This window comes from Drosophila subpulchrella, chromosome 3R (genome assembly GCF_014743375.2).
Source record: "Drosophila subpulchrella strain 33 F10 #4 breed RU33 chromosome 3R, RU_Dsub_v1.1 Primary Assembly, whole genome shotgun sequence".
NCBI lineage: Eukaryota > Metazoa > Arthropoda > Insecta > Diptera > Drosophilidae > Drosophila > Drosophila subpulchrella.
The window spans coordinates 8,551,235-8,578,800 of NC_050609.1; the positions used below are offsets into that span (position 1 = coordinate 8,551,235).

A 27,566-nucleotide genomic window follows, 5' to 3' on the forward strand; every position below is an offset into this window, starting at 1 on the left:
CTTTTCTGAATGGGATGATGGTTGGCTGGTTGAATGGCTGGATGGTTGGATGGCTGATGTGGCGGTGGCCAAAGAAGAGCGCCTGCGTGTGTCACGTTTAAAATATGCGCATTTTTGCAAATGACATTTCAGTCGCACCGCACTATCACTAATTGATATCATATGATGGAATTTATGCACAGACACCAACCGACCAGCGATGGCAGACGGCAAAGGACCTTTATTCTCCTGGTCCTCCCGATCGGTAATCGGTGCTTGGAACTCGGTGCCTTTCGTGATTGTTGGAATGGCGGTTGCTGGTGGCGGCGAAATTGTCGGGTTCATTTTTGCCCTTTTATTGTTGCTGTTGTTGTCGGTCGATTGCCATTTCGCTTTTTGCGGTTTGTCGTCGCGTCAGGACCGTCATGTGCCCCTGTCCGTTGTTCGTTGTCCGTATGTCCTTTGTCCGTTTGTCCTTTGTCCGTTTGTCCGTTTGTCCGGTGTCCTGCGTCCGTTGTCTGCTGCCTGAGGTTGGCCGCTCTGCGGTGAAGAGACTGCGGCCCGATCATTCATTTGTCAAGTTGTCAGGACACGGTTCGGCAGCAGGCAGTTGGCGAGATATGCTGCCATGGACATCAAGTGCACCATTTAGGTATCACAGCAGCCCTAAGTTACTAAAAGCTCGTGGTTATTCCCTTAACTACTCTACAAAAAATTAAGACTTCAACACTAAGAGCAAATTGTTTTGAATGTATTAAAGACACCTGCTTAAGTTTCGCCAAACTCTTTAATGGCTGCAATAATTCCAAGATTAAACAAGAGAATACGCTATAGTCGATGGCCTCGATTATTAGATACAAGTTACTTAGCTTAAGGGAGTGCGAAAGGGGTGCTCTCCTTTTTTCACTAACATACCTAGTCAATAGCGCCACCTACCTTCTTCTTCTATTACGCCACTTGGCCTGAAGCACCATTTAGCTAATAGCGCCCCTAGCGACTTGGTGGCTTACTACTAAAAACAGCTTATCTCAGCGTTCATACGGACGGACGGACGGACTGACAGACGAACATATCTATATCGATTCGGCTAGTGATCCTGATCCAGAATATATATACTTTATGGGGTCGGAAACGCTTCCTCCTGTCTGTTACATACTTTCCGATGAATCTAGTATATCCTTTTACTCTACGAGTAACGGGTATAATTAAGTGTTATATAGCTTTTAAAGAATCTTAAGAAACTCAGCAATCAATTTTCTCATGTTTCTGAAATAAAGAAATATTATTATTAAGCAACACCTTTTCATTAGTCCAAAACTATTAATTTTGCTACATTACCCAGTAAAAACAAGAATAGTGTACATATACTTTTACATCACAATATCAGGTCGAAATTAGTTCTCCAAAATTTTTAGTCATTACGTTAGAAAAGATCTTACAAATTTATCAGTAAAAGTCGACAAAAAGAAAGCAGATAGCTACAAAAATGGAGTTCGGCGATAGGGTGATTGACCGTATGGATGAGTGGACCAAGGCAACTCAAGCCAAACCCGGCGAAATGGGACGCATCTTGGCCGTTCTTCTGACCATCATAGTAATCTGCTACGCGATTGTCGTGGTGTCTCGCATTGTGGTGTCCCTGGCCGTGCCAACCCTGGTTATAGTGGGCCTACTGCTGGCCTATCGCTTTGTCACCCCCTCGGAAATGGAAGATGGTCTCAAGGAGGTTCCCGGTATACTAACATCATTTACGGACTTTATGACTGGGATTTTTCACAAGGCGATTACAAACTAGAAGGCCTTGGGACATGTGGTGTTCGTAAATTGTTAATGGGTATATTGAACAATATTCGGAAGTAAACTAAGCTAATTTTGTAATTTGGTATTTTTAAAAAATGTAAAATAAAATTTTTGATTGTGCATCGATAAGATTATCTTAATATAATATGTTTGATTAGTTTGGGCTACCTTTCTATTGTTAGACAAGTTCGAGGTCAATATCTTTACTCTTTGAAGGATGTTGCAGGAGTACATTTATGGGTATGTAGTTCACAAACGACAGAAACCTTCAACATAACTTTGCCATTACTAAAAGTAACTTCAGATTGTCGTTTCTGCCGGCTGACAGACACTTTTATGCGGACTCTCAAATATCCCGAACATCATTTCAGTCCTTAGCACTGGGCCATTACTTATTTATAGCCCCAACGTTGTTCACATATCGATAACCAAGTTTGCCATCAACATTCCTGTCAGGACATTTAAAGGCCTAACAACCAGACAATGAGTGGGGCAGAGAGAGACAGCCACGGGACAGAAGTTGCAGCCCAGAGACAGGATCCGTGTTTATGTCCTGGCCGGGCAACAAAAATACGGGCAAAATGCAGCCCGACATTTGTACCCCTTTCCTGATTTTCCTGATTTTCACACCCCCTTACCACCCGTTGGAATAGTTTGCTTTCCGTTTTTGTCCGAGTGTGTGACTGTGTGGGCCAAGTTTTGTCTCGATGTTGTTTTCACCATTGACCGTGACGCTCGTTTCGCCGGCGCGGATGCGAACTTTGTTGCCATTTCACAAACTAACCCCCCTAAGACCCCCTTTTCATAACCCCCTTTGTACGAGGTCCGTCTATGAGAACGTGCGTTGTCTGCTACCTGACGGTTGACTTTCTTCCTCTAATGAAATGCGGTTACAAATGCAATTTTACATTTTTCACAAAAAGCATTTTATCTGTCGACGCCAGGCCCGGCCCGAAAACGCAGACTCCAAACTCCGGGATGCGACTCCGGAGTTCTGTGCACTGTACAAACATATCAGTAGCTTACTTTTATTTTTTTTGGAGGGATATATAAACGAAATAAATTCAGTTTAATGTTGACATAATTTATAAAAGTGTCAAAAAGTATGTTATACTATTATTAAAAGTCGGAAGTCTCATGAAAGACAACGTTCTTTGTTTCACTGCATTCTTTTTGGCGCATTTATAGGTGATTTTAAGACCAAAGGAAAAATGTCTAATCTAAAAATTAAAAAAAAATAGGTTAAGATAAGAAATGTTGTCTTAAATCAAAATATAATTTAAAAATATTTTTTCAAATGTACTTCTTGCAAAAGCGTACGAAAACCAGGCAGTAGTCAGTGCACGTGACATCCATGTGTCGCTGTCCCTTTTTCGGTGGGTGGGGAATTTCCTCCATTGTGTTTGTGTTTCGAGCGTGTTCCTGTTCGGGCCGGTGTCCCAAAAGCTCGGCCCTTGGCTGCCACCTCCACACCCACACCTCCACGATGCCATTTCCCCATCTCTCCTCCTGCTGACCAGTCGTCAGCTTGTTTGCACCTTGTCGAAATTAGTGTTTGTACCGAAATGAACACGATTTGTTTGACCAGCAGGTGTTGAAAATACACTGCGCTACATGGTCGAGTTGGTTGTCGGTTGTACATATGTATGTAGGTCCCAGGTCCCACGTCTCCCACCCCATTTTATCGCCCATCTGCTCCGCTTTGCCGTGTCATACGCGGCGTATGGGTAATGTTTTTCAAATTGTTGCGGTCAGTTTGAGAGACATTTGGTCGGAATTGCTCTGTTTTGTTTCGGTTTCTATGCTGGCAGCGGTTTCAGATGGTTGTTGTGTTCTGCCATTTTATAAACATCACGGACACTTTGTTATTTGGGTTGTACAATTTGTATAACCATGTAGCCACAAGGATTCCACTTCAGGCTATTTTTAGACAACATTTGTCGCCCAATTAAATAAATCTATGTAATTTGGCAAATTGCTTGATTTTTATTATGAAATACTTAATCTGTGAGTTTTATTATTATCAATATTGTTAAATGACAAAGCAATTACAATTCTGTCAACTAACTTTTACTAAGATGCCATAGTTGCTTAATATCTTGGGCATTTATTTGGTAGCCCAAAATAAATGAAAACAACGTCCGGAAGGTAAAATATTAACATGCAACATAGTATTTCCATTACTATTTTTCATTGCCAACGACCATCAAAATGCTGAAGTGCGGCCAAAATATGTCAGACTGCAAATCAAAATGGCAGACAGCTCCGCCAAATAAACAGTCACTCAGCCAGACGAGTGCAGCAGATGGAGAGACATTCCAGACAGAACGAAGGACATTTCGACTTTCAGACGGATATAGATGGAGATACGGATGACGGTGATTGCAGCAGGGATTGCGTTTCATTGCCAAAAATTCAGAAGGTAAGTAAGTGCAGCATAGGCCGCCTGTCATGAATGAATGGATGGTTCAGATGGTGGGATGGCATGGTATGGCATAGTATGGATGGGTAACCCCCGCATTCCGGCAAACTCATTAACAAGTTGGCACATAAAAGCCCAACAACTACTACTCACTCGGCGGTAAGCGAAAGAAGTCAATGCCTTGGCGACAAGCTGCCGCATCAGCAGCCGCAACTAATGGCTGCCAGACTTGTGTCGGTTTAGGAGTTGAGTTCTGGGTGCTGGGTCCTCAGTCCTCCGACTTCCTGGTTTCTTGACTTCCCAAACTTCTTTTTCGGCAAAGGCAAGGCCAAGGCAAATACTTGGCGGCAGTGTGCAAGTTTTATTAAAAGCCAACAGTCGGCGACATCCTGCTAGCGGTTGGCCAAAGTCGAAGGTTTGGGCGGAGGGACACGGTTTGATAAATACAACCAAAATTATTTCGGCTCAGAATACAGAGGGTACCCGAACTACACATTAAAATTTAATTTGCGAATATGCTATATAACAGATAAATTATTAAATAATATTTAATGTATTAACCAAAAAATACTTAGTAACTTTAATAGTTTATATATTCTCTGGTAACAATGGTATGAATCTACGCCTATTGTAAATCCCTGATAGATGATTTTATCACTTAAAATTACTTATCAATTTTAAAAAGGCCAACAAATATTTTTAATATTTATTATTTATTACAAAACCTCTCATAAATATCGTTCTTTATACAAAACAATATCGATTTCAATGATTGTGGATTTAGAATGTAATGAAATGTAATGAAAAAGTAATCCTCCTTAGCCAATTTCCACTTTAGTAGCAATCCAAGAATCAAGTACCGCGAAAATTATGGCTCACATGTGTTGCCAGTCGCAAACTACTCATTGGAACTGCGGATTTCTGGAGCGACGCCGGCAGTCGAAGAACAGACGGAGGAAGTTTGGATTTCCTTTGCCAAGATGGAGTTCCAAGTCGAAATTATTAGGCGGGATAGTTGGTTGGTGGGCTTGAGGCGTTAAAGGAGGAAGTACATCCAACCAATCCTAAGTATGCAAGTGGTCCTCACAGCAGGCCGAATGTGTGGCATAGCAGCGACAATGGCCTGTGGGACAGCAGCACTGTCTCAAGATAGAAGAGCTGTAGGGAAAGACGATGATCTTCCACTGATGATCGAGCTCCAGGGTCTCGTAGTGATAGCCCCTCTTGAAGATCACCATGGGCGTGTGCTCCATGTAGAAGGGCATGATTTCCAGCAGACAGGCATCCATGCAGTTCACAAAGAACTGCACACACTTGATCATCTTGGCCAACCTATAGACAGCTGTAATGCCCTCATCAAAGAAGTAGACCGCATCGAAGTTTGGGGTCTCCCTGCCAAAAATCTCGGCCACATCGCGCATATTTTGAAAGGAATGCAGAGTGGTGCATCCCGAAGGTCCGCTGGGAAAGAACAAATGGGTAACGTCATCTGTGACCAAGATTGGACTGGCACATGCCGGAGCATCGGCCACATCGGCCAGAACGTATTTCACAGGTCTCAGACCGTGTTTAAGCTCCTCCACGGCCCTCACGAAATTCGGATGGTTGGCCACATGTGGCTTTAGCTGTCGGAAACGACTCCTTAGCATCTCGATGAACTCATCCCGGATCGAATAGTGCACCGCCACCGTGGCCATGGGAAAAGGCTGGAACGGCTCGTGCATCAACTCGGCCAAACAGTAGGCGGCCGTATTTAAATCTCCGTCCTTGCAAATGCACATAAAACGGGCTCCTGGCCAGGTCCTTGTCTTCTTCATGTCGTGCCTCTAATCGAAAAGAGATATTATGTATATAAGAGAAAAATTTGATAAGTAATTCTTAAAGTGCTTACAATCCTTGGACCTCGTCTGTTGCATCGCAGATTGTGAACCAGATCGTGGGTCACGAAGTTTGTCTTTATTTCACACATTTTTGGAGAGTTATATCACAAAAAAAAATTAACCTATTCCCACGAAAAATTTGTTTAGAATAAGTAAAAAAGTTGAAGGCTAAGTACAGGAAAACATAACATATTTTAAGTTTATTAAAAGTACAATTCAACAGTTTAGGGAATACCCAGATAATATATAAAAAAAAAATCCAATTTTTAAATTTGTTGGTAACTTGATCTTTCAATTTAAAAAATGATCTTCTCACATTTAAGTCTTGAAATAAATATTTTTTGAATAAGATTCTATTTTTTTAGGGTTGAGGATCCCAATAGATATGATATTAAACTTCATATTTATATTTTTCTGCGCAGCAATCAGAAGCAGCTAAAATAGCAATCAAACTCGAGTATAAGCCTTAAATTTGATATGCAAAATCTTTGAAGCCTCCCAAATTGAGCAATCAAAAGTTCTGGGAAATTAACTCCCAAAGCTGGGAGCTTCCACACTTTGGGCGAAGTCAAGTCCCCTTCCTCATATGTATATCTCGCATACTCACTTATGCCAAAAAGTTAATGGAACCAAGGAAAGGCGAGATTTCCATAGAATAAAGCAGAATTTTGCGCAAACGCACACAGACAACTATGGAAAACAAATCAAGCGCAAAGTAAACCCAGCCGAGAAAAAATAACATTTTGCCGCGATAAGAAACTTGCTCAGACTTTCAGCAAGGAGCAAAAATCCAGGGCAAATAGAGTGGGAAAGGCGGCCAAAGTCGAGTGCATGGGAGGAAAGACAATGCTAATGCCATTTGCTCAAGTGCCATCATCGGGGGCAAACTTGTGTCATATAAGTCTAAACAAAGGTAATAAACAAGTTGGTCTTTGTTCCTTTGTACACTTGCAGGAGGTATTTAAATTTAAGAAGTATTCATAAAAAAACTAAAATTTACATTGTTTAGGAGGCACAGATTTTTAATTTAAAATTTGTTAAGCAGAGCTCTGAAATTGTTGGACAAAAAATTTTATAATATTTTTAAATTTTTGTTTTTATTTTTGGACGTAAGCTGCTCAGGACAATCATTCTATATATAAATTCTTATTTTCTAGCCGCAAAATCAAGTGTTTTGGATGCCAAACCTCACTAGAATCGTAGTTTAATTTCCAATCTGTTGGCGTTCAAACCTAAAAATTTTTTATATGTGCCATTTTTCGCAAAAAAAACATGATGTCAGGCAATAAGTTTTTCTTAAAATGATGCCGATCGTTAGCATAGGTAGCAAACTGCTCAAAAAATGCAGTCTTTCTGCTGTACGCCTTGATTTGGCTAAACTACGATAGAGAAACCGCAAAGAAAGTGAGTATTTTTGGCATAAATCAAAATTTCATTTTTTGCTTTAAAAAATCAGTGTTTTGGATGCCAAAACGCAAAGAGAAATCAGATCGGGGAATGTCATACCTCGCTGAACTCGTAGTCTAATTTACAATCTTTTGGCGTTCAAACCTGGAAATATTTAATTTTTGCCACATTTTTCAAAAAATACGATGTAACCCCTTACAAAAAATCCGAAAATTGGTCAAGAAATAAATTTTTCTTAAAATTATGCGGATCGTTAGCATAGGTAGCAAGCTGTTCAAAACAGTCGGTCTTTTAGCTGTATGCCTTAGTTTGGCTTAGTTACGATTGCAAAACTACTAAAAAAGTAGGCATTTTTTACTAAAATTGCAATCCTTATCTTACAGCCTAAAAATCATTCTTTGGCTGGCATATATCTTCTAGTAAACTCTATGTCATCAAGAGTATTTTATAGTCGTATTACAATATCTTCCTATTTGTGAACGACATGGTGGGCGTGGTGCGGCTGAGCTATAAAGCACATAATGTTCAAAAACCCATTTGTGGTACATAGGAGATTTATAAAACAACAACAAAAAGCTCGTACATCCCAACACACATTTATTTTTCGGATTTCATTATTTCAGCAAAAGCTGAACAAAAAATGTACAAACAAATAAGGCTTTAATATTCAACTGAATGCAATGAAAATTAAATTACTAATTTGTTTTGCGGTTGATTTGTTTACTGACTAGAAAATGAACAGTAACAGGATGCAGCTACAGTGCGTGCTAAATATAATATGCTTACTCTATTAAAATTCTTTAAATTGGAAAATTTTAGGACTTACTATAAACTAAATAACCTGAACGAGTAAATAATAAATATATTTTAAAAACATGTTAAAATAATATTATCCAGCTTGCTAGCGTACTTTTACAGCCCACTGTAGGCCAGCCAATTGAGGCGTGTCATTCTGAAAGAGAGCGGCGATGACAAAAATTAACTAAAACATCCGTCGTTGCAGCTAGTCAACTGCCATGGTCCATTCAATTATTCATTTTGCATGCAATTCCCAATTTGAATTTCATTTATGCAACGTTTTAATTAAATTTTTTGCTTCTTTTGCAGCTCTAACCGCACTCAAACCCCCAAAAATACACAGCAGCTGGCGCTTAAAGCCACAAAAATTACGCATACGCACTGTATTTATTAAATTAAAAAAGTTGACACGGCGATAGCAACTGGCGAAAAAGTTGTACGACTTTTTGGATTTTGGTTTCAACATTTTGAAATTGAATTTTGGTTTTCATAGTTGTTTTTGCTTTTGCACTCCCACCCAGAGCGTGAGATGAGGTGTAATTTGAAAAATGTTTGACAAAATGACAGCGACAGTGATTTCGAAATGCTATCTGCAATTGCCCGAAATGCGATTCACATTTGCCAAGCGAAGGTCAAACACAATCACCCTGCCATTTCCGCCAAACATTAAGTGTACACGCAGAGAAAAATAAATGCTAGGGAATATTTTGGTATTAAAATTGCTATATAACCCTCAAAGAAATTATACAAAAATTATAATAATTATACTTATAATTCATTCGCTAATTCATATTAATGAAAAATAATGAAGGAACTTCAAAAACAAGGACTACCTTATTGTTTTAAAATCTTGAATATTTTCCAGCTTGGCCTAAGACATATCCCAAAAAACTTATTGTTTAAGACAACTCATCTTTCAAATATTTTTTTAATTCGTATTTTTTCCCTTGTGTAGGCACTTATCGAAGGGCCACTCGGTTTTTGGCTGCGAATCCAGCCAAATAAAATATGAAAATGCTTGTGCCAGGCATTAAACGCTATGAAAATCGTATGGCCAGGCCAGCCGCCCCCTATGTTCTGCCAAAATGGGCGTGGCAGGATGGCTGGATATGTGGATATCTGGGCTGGGGTAGCCGGGAATCGGGAATCGGGAAGTGCAAATAACTGTTGCCAAACATTTTCAACGAAAATGTTCGCATTGCATACATTTTGGGGGAAATGGGGAAATGGGGAGTGGGATGTGGGAGTGGCGCTGCAGTGCCTGCTTGTAGCAATGCATGCAAACAAGATTTAACGATAAAATTTTAATTAGTGCATAAATGGGCGCCTGATTGTGTGGGCGTGGTCGCATAGAGAGCAAGACATGTTGGCCATATATGTACCAGTAGCAGTACTACTACCAGGAACACGGGCCAGAGACCCAGAGCCAGACACATTGCGGCTTTGGCACTTTTGTGCTTCTATTTGCCAACGCACAGGCATCGAGTGCGGGCTGAAAATCGAGATGGGGCAGATGGAGGAGTTCGGGGGAGATCGGGGGAGGTGGTCCTGAAAATGGGTACTCCCCGGCTGAAATTAAGAAATTTTGTGCCGCTGCCATGTGCCGTGTTTGCATTGCCATCGATGCGTAACTTTGCGCTGCAAGACTGCCGCGCCGATAAGCGTTAATTTTAAACTTGCCAGGGAAATTCTGTCGCCGGAACTCCGAAAGTTATATTCAAGGGGAAAATGCACTGCATGAGGTATATATTGTATATGTACGTATCGGCAGGAGAAAAACAGGAGTGCTGTTTTGTGAAAGCGTATGTATAAAAGCAAGTCAAATATTTTTTTGTAAAATAACAATTAATTTATAACTAAATTAAAATTAACATAGCCATTGACAAACAACAATTAATTAATCGAAAAATATTTTAAAGTTCTTCCTGAAATAGTAAAAAAATTAATATAATTAAACAATACAAAAAAATACTTATCTATTGTAATATCCTAAATTTCTTTGTGATTTTTAAAGGCCTAACTTTGGTAATTTGGAAGCTTTTTAGAGACTCTGTGAACAACAGTAAAAATAAGATTTTTTTACAATTATAAATGAACATTAATGTGAACAAGAAATTAAGTATTTTTCTCGGTCCCTGAAATAAACACGAAATGTACTATTACGATCCCAAAGTATTTGCCCTCCGCTTAAGTTTTAAATTAACTAATATAGAATATAATAAAAAAGGAATGCCTCGAATAAAAATGAAACATAGTACCCACACTATATACAAAGTAAACACGATGAGCCGCAACAGACCGCCAGGTACTAACTTTATTCAATATTGTAGCTTTTCGCCATGGCTCCTTGGCTCGTCCGCTTTTATTTATTTCAAGTTTTACCTTTTTCTAACCTTTTTTTGTTTCATTTTTGCCGTTACTTGCCTTGGTTTTTTTACAGCTCACCTCGATGGCTGCTCGACATGCACTTTGCATACATTTTGCTTTTACGATCTGACGCTGCGTTTAAATATTTAGTAGATAGTAAACTATGCGCTACCCATGTGCTTCTTCGTATAGTGATGTGCGTGTGGCTGTTGAAATATTTATTAAAATAACCAAAGGCATGCAAAAACATCGAGAGACTCAAAGAGATATGCCTCGAAGATAGCCGGTGATTTAACTTCAGCTGGGGGAATATCAGTGAAAATAAAGTCACTGGTCTCTGTAAATGGTGTCTAAAAATACTTCCGCGAAATTTTTGGATCAGTTATATTTAAAACCTGTGCATCTCTTAAAAAAAAAACTTTTTAGAATGCTAGTTTTTTTAATACCAAACTGATAATACTTATTTAAATGCAGCAGCATTCAAAAGTATACCATTATAATATCCTTAATATACATTCACCCACCAACATTTTACTGATCCACACAATCAATTCAAATAAAGTTACTATTTAATGATGTTAAAAGAGTGACTTCAGCCAAATCCATCCACAACTAAAAGCCAAAACAACTTCAAATTGAATCACGGTGACCACTTTGTGGCATCACTAATCAATCGGGCCCACACCACTCAAATATGCTCTCTGGCTTTTCGCACGCAACCGATATTCAACTGGATGGCCAAAATGCAGAATTTATGTTTTAATTAAAATATGTAAATGCGCCAAATCGTGTAGAAAGCTCCGTCAAGAGCCGCCTGCCTAAAAGCGACGGGGAAAATCAGCCAAAAACATTTCACACATTCACCAATAATGCGATTGCTGCTAAAATGAAGAGCAAATCCGCGATGTTAGCCAGTTTTGTGTGCTGAACAAATTTGAAAATGTGCGGCGCTTGTTCAAAAACTGCGAACCACGAAACAATTTAGTTTATTTGCCTCTAATTGCAAACAACAGTTGTCTGATTTCTTTGCATATATACACGGCCATATAGGATTTGTGTTTTCCCTCTCTATCGGACTAACGAATTTATTTTCGGTCAGCGAAAGTACTGCTTTTTTGATATTTTAGCTTGTGCAGTCAAGGCTAAAAATCGGTCTCAAATCGCTGACGGAAATATCCATTGAATTTCCCGCAAAACTTTCAACTATTTTTGGAGTAACAGTCCGGTGAAGGTCGCGTCAAATCAGAAAAGTTTAACTTCATTTCACTCGATCGCGTTCATCCTTGAACAGAACCCAATTTGTAGTCACAAAAGTTCACTGCCCCATTATTATGCATGCTTCAGTGGTATTCAACATTTGTGCTTAACCCAAACTCAAGCGGCTCCATCATCATCATCATCATCATCATGACCAATAAATTCGCCAAGATGTCCATTTTTATTTATTTTCGCATTTCAAGTGTTTAGTTTACGCTTGAGAAAATCGCCATTTTCTCAACTTCATTGTGAGGAAATATTTATATATGCAACTGCAGGCAACATGTGCCCAAGAGTCCTGGTCCTGGACCTCGGATAATGCCCAAAGTCCAGGCCCTAAGTAAAAAATAGTAGAAAAAAGCGGACCCTAGGAGAAACAAACTCAACTCAAGTCGACTCTGTCATTGCCGTTTCAATTTCCGTTTGAATTTTGCACTTCATTTCGCAAGTTCGCAATTTTCTTTAGAAAAAATCCAGTCCGAAAAAGGGCCAGAAAAAAGCAGGGAACAGAAGGCAATGCAAATACGAGAGTGTATAAACAAAACAAAAGGAGCATACACTCAGCACGAAGGGGACGAGAAGATGGCAATAAATTGTCACAGAGGGGAAAGAAGCGCAGGAAAAATTGTAAACACGAACAGCTCTCCATGATAATGATGGAAAATCATGGGCCCAAGCGGGAGACAATTGCACGTAACAGTGACTGGCATGTCTTCTGTTTTCCAGTCAAGTCCCCAAAAATCCCTATCGGCCACACTCAGAGAAAAAATATGAGAAATGCTAGGAATAAGTAGTCATTTTATAGTTATTGCAAACACATATATAACCTCTGAAAAATATTTATTTCCAATACTAAGGGCTATGGTTACTTATTAACATGACTTTATTTTTAATACATTTTATAATTATTTAATATTATTTATTAATCAACAAAAACTATCTGAAAAACCAAATTTTTTTCTTCTGCCTGTGCTCTGCCGCCACACGCACAGTATACAAAAGCGGTCAGCTTACACACAACGAAAAGCTTTACATTAGATATACTTCTTTATTGTTTAAAGATTTATTTTTTAATGCATAAATATTGTTTGTTGAATATTTGCAATCACATAACAAATTTTTCGCGACTTAAGAAGTACACCATTATTTTTCAATGTGTACAATGCCATTGCCTGCTGTTTATTTGTTTGACAAATAACGAGGCAAGCCCATAATGAAGGAGGTGCAAATGATGTTGGCATTGTTTATTCGACTGCGAAATGTAATAGGCGCCTTCAAGGAGCAGGTCCTGGACCAGAAGCATCCAGCTGGGCGGGGTCGTGACTCCCAGATTTGCTTTACGTTTTTTATGGCTGATTTGACGGGAAACGGAAACGCGAAATTGCAAAAGCGCAATAAAGTGTAGCATAAACAAAGGCGCGCACACCGAATGAGACCGCCTGCCAGATGGAAATATATATGTAGATCTATATATAATGCGGACGGGAAAATACGGAATGTTTCAACTTGAAAGTAAATTTGCTTGCCATGTTGTTGGTGTTTGGCATCATGCTTTATCTTGCTTTATTGTACGCAACGAACAGATTGTTGTTCATCTTTTATACGCATTTTTATTTTCAATTGGTTTCAGATGGATTTTCTTTTATTTTATTTTTAGTGAGCGGTTCTTGTGTTTGTGGTGTACAAATCTTTTTACATTTTAGTTGTTGTGGTTTATTAAATAGAGAAAAAGTAACCCACCCAAGAAGGGGTTTCTTTGTCGTATACATCCTTTATTTACCATCCATATTTTATTGAACTAAAAAACAAAATAGTAATAATAAACTAGTATTGAACCCCCAATTAAAACATATTTTTAATTCCATCTTTTGCAATGTCAAACAATATTTACAATTTGAACATTCCTCATCTTTGATTTTTGTTATTTTCCACTTGTTTTTCCACTTGATGGCGTTCGAATTTGCTCTGGAATAACACAATTCTTTAGTCATGTCTATCACTCGAATGCGAGTTTGTGAGGCCATTATGCAGTGTCAGCAGAGTCGAATAAAAATAGGAGAATTTCTAAAGTATGGCACACACGCCGAGGCGTCTGGATTGACGCATGCATTTCTGCTGGAGGCTGCCTGCATATTTATGATTCGTGTGCGTCTTATAAATAAAGAAAATGGCAAAATGAAAATGCAAATGCAGAAACATCAGTGCTGTTGGAACTGTGTCAACAATGCGTGCCTACCTGTGTCGTGTGTCTAACCGTAGTCCCCTAGTTTCTGTGCCACAATCTGAACCAAGTCTTCTTGGAAATTTTCAAAAACGTAAGCAAATTATTCATTTCATTTTTAAAACGAATCACAAATGCTCTGGAAGTGCCTAGCTTTTTAGAACTAACTATCAGACAATTAAAAATTAATTCAAACAGCAATAAAGCAATGTTATAGTTTAAAAAAAATTAAAGTTTTGAATGTAGTTATGCAATTAACATTTTTTTATCTATATGGAAGTATATGAAAAACATACCTTACTTCTAGAGTTAGACGATAGTTCCTTTTTTTATTAAAAAACCGGCAAATAATTACCATTCTTAAAAAAACGAAATATACAGAGTACAAAGTTAGACAATTTTGCTGACATCAGCAGGACATAGAAAGAGATATCCCCAGAATTAGGGGTGAATATTCTCCCAGATCAACAGTTGGTTTCTCTGCACACCTACAGTTCAGGGTAAGGATACGCATAGAGCTGCATTCAGAGATCCAGGGAGGGGGCTTTCTGTGCGAAGTGAGGCATGGTCGAACTGCTTTATCGACGCTATGTAGGTTGCCAAGCGACCGTAACCAAGCGTTCCCCGTTGAAAGCAGAAAAGGCAAAACACAAAACCCTAAACACCGAGGAGCTAGCAAGGCGTACGGCGTAAAAAACCCGAGAAAATAAAGGCTCTGCTGAAAAAATGGTAAGAAATGTGGCTGTAAAATGTTGTCAGATACTCCGGAGATACTTATGCCCTTGCCACAGATACTTTCACGCGGAAAAACCGACTCGGCGAGCTCGAGGAACGCCAGCGGAGGAGCTGGCAGCGGACTCGGGGTTGGCAGGCAGGCCAGGAAGACTCCGGCACCGGCCTCCCTCGAGGATTTCATCATCAAGCGGGACTACACGGGTGCCAGGGCATTTCTAGAGGTAAGGATTAGCTTGGATCCAAACTTAGTTTTTATATTTATAGGGTACTAATAAAGTCCGTTTATCACTGTGATAAACTAAAAAATAATGTACCCACATATTGTGAGTAACATAACTCAACTTAACTTAAAGAAAAGTAGATGACTTGCAATAGATCTCACAACAGCAGTTCATTAAAATTGATACATGTGATATTTAGCATATTTTTTATGACTAAACTAAACTTTGTATAATGCTAAAAAAACAGGTTCTGTTTTACTAAACCGATATGCGAAACAAAAAACGATACGAACAGTAAAAGTAAAACCAAATTTTTTATTCATTTAACTTTTAAGACAATAGAGCTGCTCTCCACCTTCTCCACAATAAGTTATTCAGCTCTGTTTTGTATTTATCCAAAATAAATTTAATGATGGTGAAAGGAAATTATCCAGAATGGGCTTCGAAAGTATAGTCGTCGACAGGAACTGCAGGGGCATCTTCGGGGAATTGATCCTTGAAGTTTTCACACAGCTCTGGATCATTTATTTCGTTAAGACATTGTAGGAATGAGGGCGATTGAGAGTCCACCTTAACGGCAAATAACGCGATTATCAGGAACACAAACAGGGCACAGAACTTCATCGTAGGAGATCACTATGCAATCTGACTATATGCCAGCTTCTTTTATACCTGTTATACCCCGTAGCCATTCGTGTTGGCCTAGACTCGTTTTTGAATTGCTTATAAACTAATGACGCGTATAATTTTGCATCTTTTAGTCCGAATATATTACTCGATTTACGTTATTGATAGCTGGCCATTGATTTCTGAACGACTTATCATCAAATGCCCATGGGAAAATGGTAGTCGATTGATATAAGCCCATAAGATCATATGCTTTTGGTTCAAAGACATTTTTATTAATAATTTTTGTTGTGCTACCACATGGAATAATATTAGTTTTAGGTATATAGAAAAAACGACTTGCTATGTTTGCTGACATCGACCTGTTTAGTATCTTTGGCCCAGACTTGTTTTTTTATTAGCTAATTTTTGCATTTCCATTTTTTTGTTTTAGTATACCCCGTTTTATTAGTCACTAAACGATCAATGACGTATAAGTTCGTGATTATTATCAATTTCGTTTCTGTACCTGTAAATACAGATATTAAGAAGCTTTAAAAAATAAATAAGAAATATTTACTGGGACCTCGCATTCATTTGTTTTATTACATTAGCGATTCTTCAATATTATATCTTTTTCTATAACCATCTATTATATTATTGTGTTATATATTACGGATACATTTTTTGCAATTTTTTAAGCTATCTGACCAGCTTGTTCATTTTAGTATACCAACGATGATGAGGACGAGGATGAGGGAGCCCATGGACCCAAGCAGAGTCAGGTTGATCAGTGGATAGCCTTTTGCAATTTCCATTTGGGAGACTACCAACAGGCTCTTGCCCAATACAGAACCATTCAGCAGAGTTTCACGAGTCCCGATGGCAAAGTGGATCTCAATCTCAACGTGGCCGTCTGCATGTTCTATTTGGGTTTGTACGAGGAGGCCCAACAACTGATGACAAATTCAGCTGACAATCCCCTGAAGCAGCGACTCATGTTTCACTTGGCCCACAAATTGGGCATCGAGGAGGAGTGGAGTCAGCTACTGGAGGAGCTGCAGGAATCTTCCAGTTTGGAGCAACAACTCAGCCTGGCCTCTATGCACTATATGCGGGCTCATTACCAGGAGGCCATCGATGTTTATAAAAGGGTCCTGGTGGACAATAAGGACTACCAGGCCATAAATGTCTACTTGGCACTTTGTTTCTATAAGCTGGACTATTACGACATGTCCCAGGAGGTTTTGGATGTGTATCTCAGTCAGCATGGCGATAGTACCATTGCTATTAATCTAAAGGCCTGTAATCGTTTTCGTTTATTTAATGGTCGTGTGGCCGAGCAGGAAATCAAGAACATAGCCGATAATGGCACTTTTGGTGCTGATCTTCTACGTCACAACTTAGTTGTTTTTCGGAATGGAGAGGGAGCTCTGCGTGTCTTACCGGGACTACTGAATATCATTCCCGAGGCTCGTCTGAATCTAGCTATATATTATCTAAAGCAAGGGGATGTCCAGGAGGCCCATGCCCTGATGAAAGAACTGCAACCCACATCGCCACATGAGTACATACTCAAGAGTGTGGTTCATGCTGCTCTCGGTCAACAACTGGGATCGGTAAGGTTTCCCTGAGATAATAAGGAAGAAGTTATCGTACATACCCAGAAAGAAAATGTTCTCAAAAATTGTCTGTAATTAAAAAAGCTTAATCTTGAAAAAGAACTCAAGAGTACTTGATTTCAAGAACATTTCTTCTCAAAAGTGAGAAAACTAGTACCCTATTTTGAGAGCATTTCACCACAATTTTTTTCTAATTATACCCGTTACTCGTAGAGTAAAAGGGTATACTAGATTCGTCGGAAAGTATGTAACAGGCAGAAGGAAGCGTTTCCGACCCCATAAAGTATATATATTCTTGATCAGGATCACTAGCCGAGTCGATCTAGCCATGTCCGTCTGTCCGTCTGTCCGTCTGTCCGTCTGTCCGTCTGTCCGTCTGTCTGTCCGTCCGGATGAACGCTGAGATCTTGGAAACTATAAGAGCTAGGCTATTGCGATTAGGCGTGCAGATTCCTGAGCTTCTTACGCAGCGCAAGTTTGTTTCAGCAGAGTGCCACGCCCACTCTAACGCCCACAAACCGCCCAAAACTGTGGCTCCTACAGTTTTCATGCTAGAATAAAAATTTTAACTGAAATGTATTGTTCTCATCAATACCTATCGATTGACCTAAAAAAAAGTTTGCCACGCCCACTTGAACGCCCACAAACCGCCCACAAACTTCAAAAAATCGTAAATATGATCGCGGATATCTCGGAAAATATCAAAGATAGAGAAATGGGATTTCAGATTTAGATTCCGTAGGCTTGAGCGCAGCGCAAGTTCGTCACGCGAATATGCCACGCCCACTCTAACGCCCACAAACCGCCCAAGCCTGTGGCGCCCACAATTTTCATGCTAGATAAAAAATTTTAACTGAAATGTATTGGTCTTGTCAATACCTATCGATTGATCCAAAAAAAACCACGCCCACTCTAACGCCCACAACGCTTAAATCTGTCTACCGCCGGTAGGTGGCGCATTTCAATCTCGCTCTGCTGCTTGCATATCACCATTTACCTTTGGTCCCTTTAGCTGAGTAACGGGTATCTGATAGTCGAGATACTCGACTATAGCGTTCTTCCTTGTTTTTCTTTACTTCCAGAAAGAGCACATTAAGACAGCCCAGCAGAACCTCCACTTGGTGGGTAGTTCGGCCACAGAATGTGATACAATACCAGGTCGTCAAAGCATGGCCTCTGCCTTTTTCCTCTACGAACAATTCGAGGAGGTGCTGGTGTACATGAACTCCATCCGAAGTTACTTTGTCAACGACGATGTGTTCAATTATAACTTTGCCCAGGCCAAGTGCGCCACGGGTTATTACAAGGAGGCGGAGGAGTTGTTAATGCAGATCACCGATATGGATATAAAAAATCAGCACACCTACTGCATGATCCTGGCTAAGTGTCACATCCATTGCGGTCATCCTGAGTTGGCCTGGAATGTTTTTATTACTAGGGATACGAATGCAGAGGCATTTATCCTGCTGCAATTGATTGCCAATGAGTGCTACAGGTGTTCCGAGTTCTGGGTGGCAGCCAAGGCCTTTGATATGCTAGAAAAGTAAGGGAGATTTTGTTTTTCTAAAACATGTACTAATTAAGATATATCATTAATTTTTATAGGCTCGATCCCAGTCCGGAGAATTGGGAAGGCAAACGGGGCGCCTGCGCAGGTGTTTTGTTTGCATTGTGCACCAAGGCTCAAAGAGGTCGTCCTGGCGGAGGAATCTCGGAAGTCATCGGCATTTTGCGGGACTCATCGAACTCACAGGCAGAGGCCATGATCAAAACAATTCGGAAGCACATAAACCATCTTAAATAAATAAGGACATATTTTAACATTTTTAAGCAAAAAGCATTAAAAATATAAAAGATAAATAAAATAGTTTAACTTCTGTCTGGGATACACAACCGAAAAATGCCGAATTCTCCTATGATTTCCATGCTTAAGTGGATTCATTTATAAGTGTCATCTATTTTAAATAACTTAAAACAATATGGTTATCCGCAACTTAAGTCGAGGAAATTGATTTTAAGATTTAAGCTCATTTCATTGGTTGAGCCTTTAAATTGAGCTGATAAATGATACTAATTTATTTACAATTGGCCTGCCAGCACTTTTCGCTTGATAACTGATTAACTTGCGGCACACACGCCCTAATTTGTATCCACAAAACACTTTGGCTAATTAATTGAAGTGGAAATTTGTCAAGAAATGTGATGCCGGAATTTCAAAAGTTATGCCAGCCCTCTGTCCACTTAATAAATCAGGCGCTTTCAAAAACTAATTGATAACTAATGAAATAAAACGGCGTCTTCATCTTTTGTTGCTGCCAACGAAATTCTCAGCACAATTTAATTCCCTCGAGAGGCAATTATGTTTGAAAAGTTACCTCCCTCTAGCCCCTATCAAAACTGCCTTTGCTTTCTTTGCCTGCATTTTGCTTTTGTTCAATTTGCTGGCCATTTTGCCTGCAGGCCAAAAGGATCCAGCATCCAGGCCCCGGATTCAAGCCAGTAAAAGATACTGAAACAGAGGCCCAGCAGCAAATGAGAGAAACGCATAATTAATGCGATTAGCGAAATGCGAAAGTGTCAGAGCAATAACAACAATACGACAATGATAATAGCAAAAATGTAGATACTTTAAGGAAAACGGCGAACCTTGAATTCCCTCTCTTTCCTTGTCAACATAACTTTTTAAAAATGGAAATATTGTCAAAAAGAGTACTTATAAATATCTCATTTTATTTTAAAGCTAAGAAATATGAGGAAATTTTTTAAATATATATTGGGTTTCATTCAAAAAATACCAACTAAAATAAATTTAATTTAAAATTAAAATTAATAATTTTGAAAATGAGAAAATGTGATTCATAATTACAATTTATCAGAAAGTAATAGAATAGAAAGGTTTATGTAGAAAACATACATATTATTTTTCTTAAAGTTAAAGTTTAGTAATGAAATGTATCAAAATAATATGTTTAAAATCTTTTATCAAAAAAACCAAATTGTTGTATTTTTTAAAAGCCGATGCAGTTATGACAAGATGTCCTTAGGACCCCCTTTAGGAATTTGGGGTCAGGGCGGGTCAGGGGTTGACCCCGGCATCACTTAACGGGCTGGCAAGGGCTCAGCAAACCAGCGGAAATGTGTCGCAGCCATTTTGCCTAATTGGCTTTGCTTTGCTACACCAACAAAAATTAGTCGAGAGATAAACCGGAAATGGCGCAGCATTTTGTTTAATATATAGATACGTATATCTACAGATTTCGCAATGATCTTTTTTTGTATTGTTTTGCCAACACTTTTGCTAATTAGTTGCACAAATATTTAAGCAAGTTCTACGTTGAAAACTTTAAGGCCAACGCGGCTGGCATTTTTCACCGATGAATTTTTGTTCTCAAAAAACTTTTGACTGGCTATAAATCAGATGCCCCCCCCGTGACTTTCCCCTCTACACGACTATCCGCTCTTAACAATTCCATTACAAAAATTAAAAGCAAATGCAAAGAGAAGTTTTCCAACAAGCCAGAAAAAAATGGCAAAAAAATAGTTATTAAATATTTCTTTGGCTCAATTGCTAAGCAAACTTTTCGCCAGCACCTACAAATAAATGAAAGGAAAAATTCACAGTCCCAAAAAAAGACAGCCAGAACTTGATCCCGATAAAGTTTTGTATATATTTTCTTTTTCTACCAATTTTCTTTAGCCTTTCTGCATCACCAATGAAAGTATTATTTCAACTGATTATCGCTAGAGCATTTAAATGCTCTTTTCACGGGCAGATGGATAGTCGAATATATGTTATTGTGTTTTTGTGTGTATCAAAAAGCCTGCACAGGTAAATACTTAACATTTAAATCCAAGTTACAGCCAAAATCTAAGTTCAACGCCCCCAACTAATGGCTAATGTATGCATAGACTGGCCAAACCTCAAGGTTATCTGCATGATTAACGAGTTGAGCTGATTTGGCAAAAGTGAGGTAAACTTTGCAGACACTACAAGAAAACCTGGCCAAAGGCCAATAAATTTAGAATGAACTAAAATATCCAGGAGGCTGAGTGAAAAGTGGTTTAGCTGAAATTTCCAGTCTCTGCCCACAACTGTACAAAAAATCAAATTGAACGTACAAATAAATTGCTAGCGACAACCTCGTATAAATAAAATTTATAAAGTTCATATTTCGATTCTTTAAATTCGTGTAATAAATAAGAAAGTAATATGAGTTCGGATGAGATCAAGTTGGAGGCTGCCTACGAGCGATTGATAGAGGAGGACATCAAAAGTCAGTTGGAGAAAAATGGAACCATGGCGCTTCTCCGCAGTGAAATGCATGTTAAAGTCCTTCAGATGATGCGGGGACAGCTGAATGTGTCCAAACCCAAACCTCTGAAGGGTGGATTATCCAACGGAACAAACCTTTCCGAAGATCAGAGCCTTATCAAGCTTATAAACCAACTGGTTATGGAGTTCTTTCATTGGTTCGGCTACAAACACACCCTGGAAACATTTCGCATGGAGACGGGTGAAATTGTGGCCAATCGCATTGAAATGGAGCAAAGTCTACTTATCACACCCGAATCGAAAGATCTTCCCCTTTTGGCTCAACTTGTAATGCGCGATTGGAAACTCAATGGGGATACGGTGGGTCCTAAAAAGGTGGTTCAGCTACCAGATCCATTGAATTCCATGCCTCAACGATGCCTCAAGTTAAAGGAGGAGCTACAAGCTCTTCGAAAACAAAAAGTAGTCAAAGGAAAAGTTCAACAGGAAGTCAAACTAGTTCAATACAATCGAAAGCTGATTGATAATGATCCGTTCCGAACACCCAAGAAGACTAGTCCCCCAACTCGTTTCCTTAAGAAAGATAGCTCTGAGTCTGATATTCTGGAATCGGACTATAGCGAATATGAATCGGAGGATAGTGATGCTTATAAGGACATACCAGATAGACAGTTTTTCATTGACGACTTGCCGCCAGAGGGAAAATACGCTCCTGGACATGGTGAAGAGGGTTCCGAGGGTCTATTTCAACAATATAAAGGTGATATTAATACCGACAATATACCAAGCTCATCCAAGCAATCAACTATATCAAGAAGACCAAAAGACCCACCGAATGAAGGCTCAGAATCTGGCGATAAAGCCTCAATCTGCAGGAAGGAAAAAGGCTCAAGGAAAAACTATTGGAACTCACCGAGAAGACTGCAACATCAAAGCAAAAGTGACTTTAAATCTGATGATGATGAACTAGTTCCGGCTGTCACCAAACAGAAATGCCCAGACACCCACATAGGAAAAATCGATTTGGACAGCGATTACAGCTTTGATGATGATTGATCGTAGGATTTCGAATATTAATTTGCCATATTTAATCCTGTATAAATTGTATTTCTGCTGAATCTTGGTAAATTCCTAATCCTGAGCTAGATTTTGTGGTTTAGTTTTACATAATAAACTATCAGTTTTGGTTATTGGTATTTTAATTGCAGTTTTTAATTTAAATTTTATGTTTTAATCGTGGTTCGAAGAACATACCCAGTTTCTATGTTCATATTTTACTCATACTTTTACTTACTTTTTATTCCATGACTGCTGTAATTTCCTGAGGGAAACTCATCTTCTATTTAATATTCGAAACACAAACCAGAAGGTTAACAATTAGTTAACTTGCCCTTGGGGCAACGAGGGGGTAGAGGTGGGCAATAACCGAAACGGCGGTCATCCATTGTGTTACATCATTATAATTGAAATCAATATCCCCCAGACGATGACTCAACGGGAGGGAAGTGCAGTGAACGCGTAGCGGATGCCGCCTGTCAATTCGATTGCATTAAAATGGCGTGCGAGTCTTAACACCATTAATTACAAACGGCAATGAGTCAATATTATGACAGTTGCAACTGTGACCCCGGCAAACAACAAAGCGGGTAAGGAGTAAGGAGCGTTGCAAACCAAAACCGAACCAAAAGCATCGCCAACGACATCTTCAATCAATTAATTAGGCCTATTGGGGATGTCGGGGGTCTCTGACCCCTTTTAAGTATTCCGGCACATTTGATTGATTTTATGCAGATGGTGAAAGGATATACACAGCCCCTCACTCAAAGAGATAAATGGGTTGACTGAATGCTGAAAACTGATATTGTTCTCAGGTGGGTTTGGTACTTAATAAAACAAGCGGCGATTTTAAAATTGCATTTTTTACCTACTTTTTAATTTGCTTCTTATAAATATATATTTATTATATCCATTTTGTTCAAAAAACTTTAAGTTTTAAAATCGATCTCTGGTAAAATTATTTTTAAGAAAAAATCCTTAGTTGATACATCTTTTTTGGAGTTGTTTTTCCCTCTAAAATAATGATCCCCGTGTTTTTTCTCTGTAAAGTACTTATCCCCTTGAATTAAACTCTCTTTTTCCCCCATTGCATTAATTTCCCCCAACTAGCTGTACTTCATCAAACCCACAGAAGGCACTCAGAAATATGGCCAGTTTAAACGATGGCCAACTGGTGCCACGATAAACCAATGAACGTTTTTCTGCAGTATCCATATCTGTCCGTATATATATGGGGATATACTATATAAGTGCACACACATGCCACATATCAATAACCTGTGCGCGGAGCGTACGAAAAATGCAATTTTAATTAGCCAGACGTGCGACAAACGCACGTAGAACGCATAACCGCAAGATGGTGCTGCAATTAGGCGAAACCATCCGAATCCAAATGTGATTCCGGGTCCGGAGCTCCGTACTCAGAACTCCGGAGCCATTCCCCGGGCTTCCCAGTCACTCAGTCATCGGCTACGTGCTGCACTGCCAAACAAAATTATGTGGCCAAATGTTCGCGGAATGGGAAAAGCAGGTTGGGTGGCTAGGGCCAAATTACTTTATCGATTTGCCTGGTACTCGCACATTTGTACAATTCGGCTTGTTGCATACATTACCCGCCGAATGGGCACCCACCAACTGGTGGGTGGCCATGGATGTGGATCCATGGGCGTGGACGAAGGGGTTGTGGGTCCAAAGGGGGGCCAGCTGGATGACCACGCTAACGAGCCTCATTAGTGGCATGCGTGGCATTGGTGGCATCATTGCGTTCTTCTCGTTGACATTTACAAACCACCCGGAACGTGATTTCTTATGGGATCCAAAGCTGTAATGATTGTCAAGCGGCGAAAAATTGAAGAACGATTCGGAAGGGATAAAAAAAATGTTTTTTAAGACACAAAAATGTCATTACCCAGCATAAAAGACACTTCAAAAATGTAATGTTCAAAGAAATAGTAAACTGGTTATAAAAGCTTACCAATTTCTTATAGTTCTTATAATGAATTGATAAAAAAGTATTTACTTAATCGAAAAATTTCCTAGTGCATTCACTTCTTTTTTTTTTTAATTTCCTATTTATTTTACTTTTTTTACATTTAAATATGGAAATATTAAATTTAGCAATTACTTATTTAAATATGCTTAAATTAAACTAAAATTCTCAGATTATAAAATAAATTCAATATACTATTATTTACTATTATTTATTATTTATTTACTATTATTTATTTTTAATCGGCTTGAAACTTGCTTTAATTTTGACCAATTGACTCAAATTATTTTAGGCAGTCATACCAAAGTCGAGATCTAAGCGATTGTCTTATGTCAATAAATAAAATGTGCATGCTAACCACAAAAAATAAAAAAATTCACTATCACTTTCAAATGCAGTAACTAGTAAAACCGAAAATGCAATTTCCTTCCCGAACTAATCCCATTTAATGCCTAATCGAGTTAAATCTCTGTTGGCAAAAAATGACCAAGCAACAGCTTTAGATTTAAGTAAATTTCCGAAATTATAAACTTCCGATGCCTTTCGAGCAATACAAAACAAATTGCCTCAGTGCGATAAGGCTCCCATGGCGTATGTGTAATATTTCTGGTCAGCTATCTCGCCTCAGTTCCAGCAGGACTGGCCAATGATTTGCGGTTTTATTCGAGGCCCAAGGACGAAGGACGAAGCGCTGTGTGGGAAAAGCTTATGAAAATTTGTTCGGTTGGCCCACATTGTTTACAGCAATTTTATTGTGGCCAAGTTTCGACTATCATCCTGTGGCTTCTTCCTTAGTCCGCATATAAACACATATAAATGTTTAATCCAAATGACCACGCCCACACAAGCAGTCAAAAGGGGGCGGGACCGGAAGGCAGTTGAACTTTTGGTGAGACCAAACCTTGATGACTTGAGGAAAAGTGAAAGAAACCGAATATTGAGGACAGGGGCGATCATCGAAAACTTAATGATACTTGAAGTGAGCCAAACAAACACACAGGGTGTATATAATATATATATTACGTATACGTACAGTGTGCGACATACGACATAACGACCTGGTTGCAGTGAAGCGGAAAACGCATTTTAGTGATTTTTAATGCGAAAGCAATTTGAAAAGTTTGCCTTTATCCAAAAAAGTTGTAACGATAAGGAGACATGTTGGTTTAGGGGAGGCTGGGAAGTTTCTTGGAGGGGGAGACTATCATCAACCACATTTAAGGAGCTGGATAATCACCCATGGACAAGATAGCAACTTGTATATACTTCAAAGATAATATTTAAATTAAATATAAATTATAATTATATATCAATATTAAACTAATTAAAGTCTTTTAAATAACTTTGACCTTCGACTTGAACTGAGATTTGCAAGGGACCCACCTTGATACTACGTATTTCCTCAAATTGGCACCGTGTCGACTGAAAGTAATAAGCTTACAACTCCCCCAGGAAATACTAATGCCAACGGCAGGTGTGATTTCCCACAAACCAATTTAAGCAGATCATATATCGCAGTATTGGCAATAATATCTGATTTTGTGGGGATTATCTAAAGGGAGTGATGGCAATTGCTGCGATTGAGGAGCGGTACAGCAGGTCTGAGAAGTCCTCTTCCAGTTTATTATCAAAAGGTTGTCTATTAAGTTTTCCATTACAGCAGATAGCGATCGGGCAACGCCTGCTCGGCAAACATTTCGCCCCCGAAAGACATGTGGGGCACATGTGGGGTAACTTCAAACGTAAATCGAATGAAAGGCACAAAGTGAAAGCAGTTACCAATAGCTAAAGACGTCAAGCCTTCCATTCCCATTTGCTCAAGTGTGAGTGAAGGTCCTGGCAAATGCAGTCACAGTGTGTGTGTGTGTGTGTGTGTGTAGGATGTGTGTGAGATGTGTGTAGAGTGTGCTGGTGTGCCAGTGTGAGTGGGTTGCGCCATGACAACAATGGCATTTTGATACTTTTGTATGAGATTTAATGAAATTTGAATCCTTTTGTTGAGTGGAATGACAACAGCAAGGAAGCTGTTCGAGATGCCGAAGAAGAAAGTGGGTGAAGTGCCAGGAAGCAGGACGAAGGACGACAAGAACAAGAAGCATTCGCCTGTGGGCAAGTGTCGTGCGGCTACACTAAGAGAAATAGGTTTGCTAAGGTGATTTTCAGAAAAATGAAATAATTTCAAATACGTTTTATAAAGTCGTAAAATATAATACAAATTGAATAAAAATAAAAACGTCTTAAAAATATTTTATCATTCAAATTAAGAATCTCATGAATAAAAATAAATTGAATCATATTTACTAATTAATGATATTAATAACACTTAAAAAACTTAAACAGTGTAAAAATGATATAAGTCGAGTTATCTATATATATTACTTTTTAAATTTTAATTCTTAGATATAATTTTTCTGTGTTGCTAATTTAGTTATTTTTTAAATAAAAAATGTATCACTATATTTAAACATACTTTCAACAACAAACGCTTTACAGCACCTAAAATTTAATTTATAAATTGAACAACTTTTTTTCTATACTTTCATAAAGAAGTATTTCCCTCAGTGCACTCAAATATTCATGTAGTTAAAGTATCTGCGTGAGTGTGTTGGTATTTATAAGTATAGATAAATGTGTACATTTTGGGTGTCTTACAACAATAGTAAAACAATCTTCTTAATGCACACTTTGGCCTAAAGGAATTTTTCCACTTGTAAAGCGATACTTGTAGGACAGAGATATGTGACCGGGTCCGGATTCCATCACTTTCCCGCCCCTTCAACCCACCTCATCAGCATCATCGTCAATTTGGCACTGGATATATATACACTCGTGCGTGTATTTATAGATGGGAGAATATATATATATATTTGTGTATATTGACAGAGAAACATGTTAATAAACAGCTGGAAGTTTGGTTTATTGTCATCGGCAA

At 38.8% G+C, this 27,566-nt stretch overlaps 5 protein-coding genes across 5 annotated transcripts; 3 read left to right on the top strand and 2 right to left on the bottom strand.

The window, feature by feature from the left end:
* The first annotated feature begins 1,386 nt into the window (after window positions 1-1,386).
* On the top strand, window positions 1,387-1,896 carry LOC119562969. The gene has a single exon (XM_037876145.1). The coding sequence runs from the start codon at window positions 1,466-1,468 to the stop codon at window positions 1,772-1,774; it is 309 nt and encodes a 102-aa protein (XP_037732073.1). The 5' UTR covers window positions 1,387-1,465; the 3' UTR covers window positions 1,775-1,896.
* Window positions 1,897-4,956: 3,060 nt separating this feature from the next.
* On the bottom strand, window positions 4,957-6,234 carry LOC119560140. The gene is made up of 2 exons (XM_037873496.1): window positions 6,093-6,234; window positions 4,957-6,027 (listed from the first exon to the last, which is right to left on the bottom strand). Exons 1-2 carry the CDS (start codon window positions 6,168-6,170, stop codon window positions 5,266-5,268), a joined length of 840 nt encoding a protein of 279 aa, XP_037729424.1. The 5' UTR covers window positions 6,171-6,234; the 3' UTR covers window positions 4,957-5,265.
* An 8,556-nt stretch (window positions 6,235-14,790) lies between these two features.
* On the top strand, window positions 14,791-19,119 carry LOC119558383 (intraflagellar transport protein 56). The gene is made up of 5 exons (XM_037871913.1): window positions 14,791-14,860; window positions 14,923-15,087; window positions 16,422-17,312; window positions 18,398-18,858; window positions 18,921-19,119. Exons 1-5 carry the CDS (start codon window positions 14,858-14,860, stop codon window positions 19,117-19,119), a joined length of 1,719 nt encoding a protein of 572 aa, XP_037727841.1. The 5' UTR covers window positions 14,791-14,857.
* LOC119558393 lies at window positions 15,383-15,713 on the bottom strand. Its single transcript, XM_037871924.1, has one exon. It carries the CDS (start codon window positions 15,709-15,711, stop codon window positions 15,514-15,516), a length of 198 nt encoding a protein of 65 aa, XP_037727852.1. The 5' UTR covers window positions 15,712-15,713; the 3' UTR covers window positions 15,383-15,513.
* Window positions 19,120-21,389: 2,270 nt separating the features above from the next.
* LOC119557976 lies at window positions 21,390-22,683 on the top strand. The gene has a single exon (XM_037871048.1). It carries the CDS (start codon window positions 21,526-21,528, stop codon window positions 22,642-22,644), a length of 1,119 nt encoding a protein of 372 aa, XP_037726976.1. The 5' UTR covers window positions 21,390-21,525; the 3' UTR covers window positions 22,645-22,683.
* The last annotated feature ends 4,883 nt before the right edge of the window (window positions 22,684-27,566 follow it).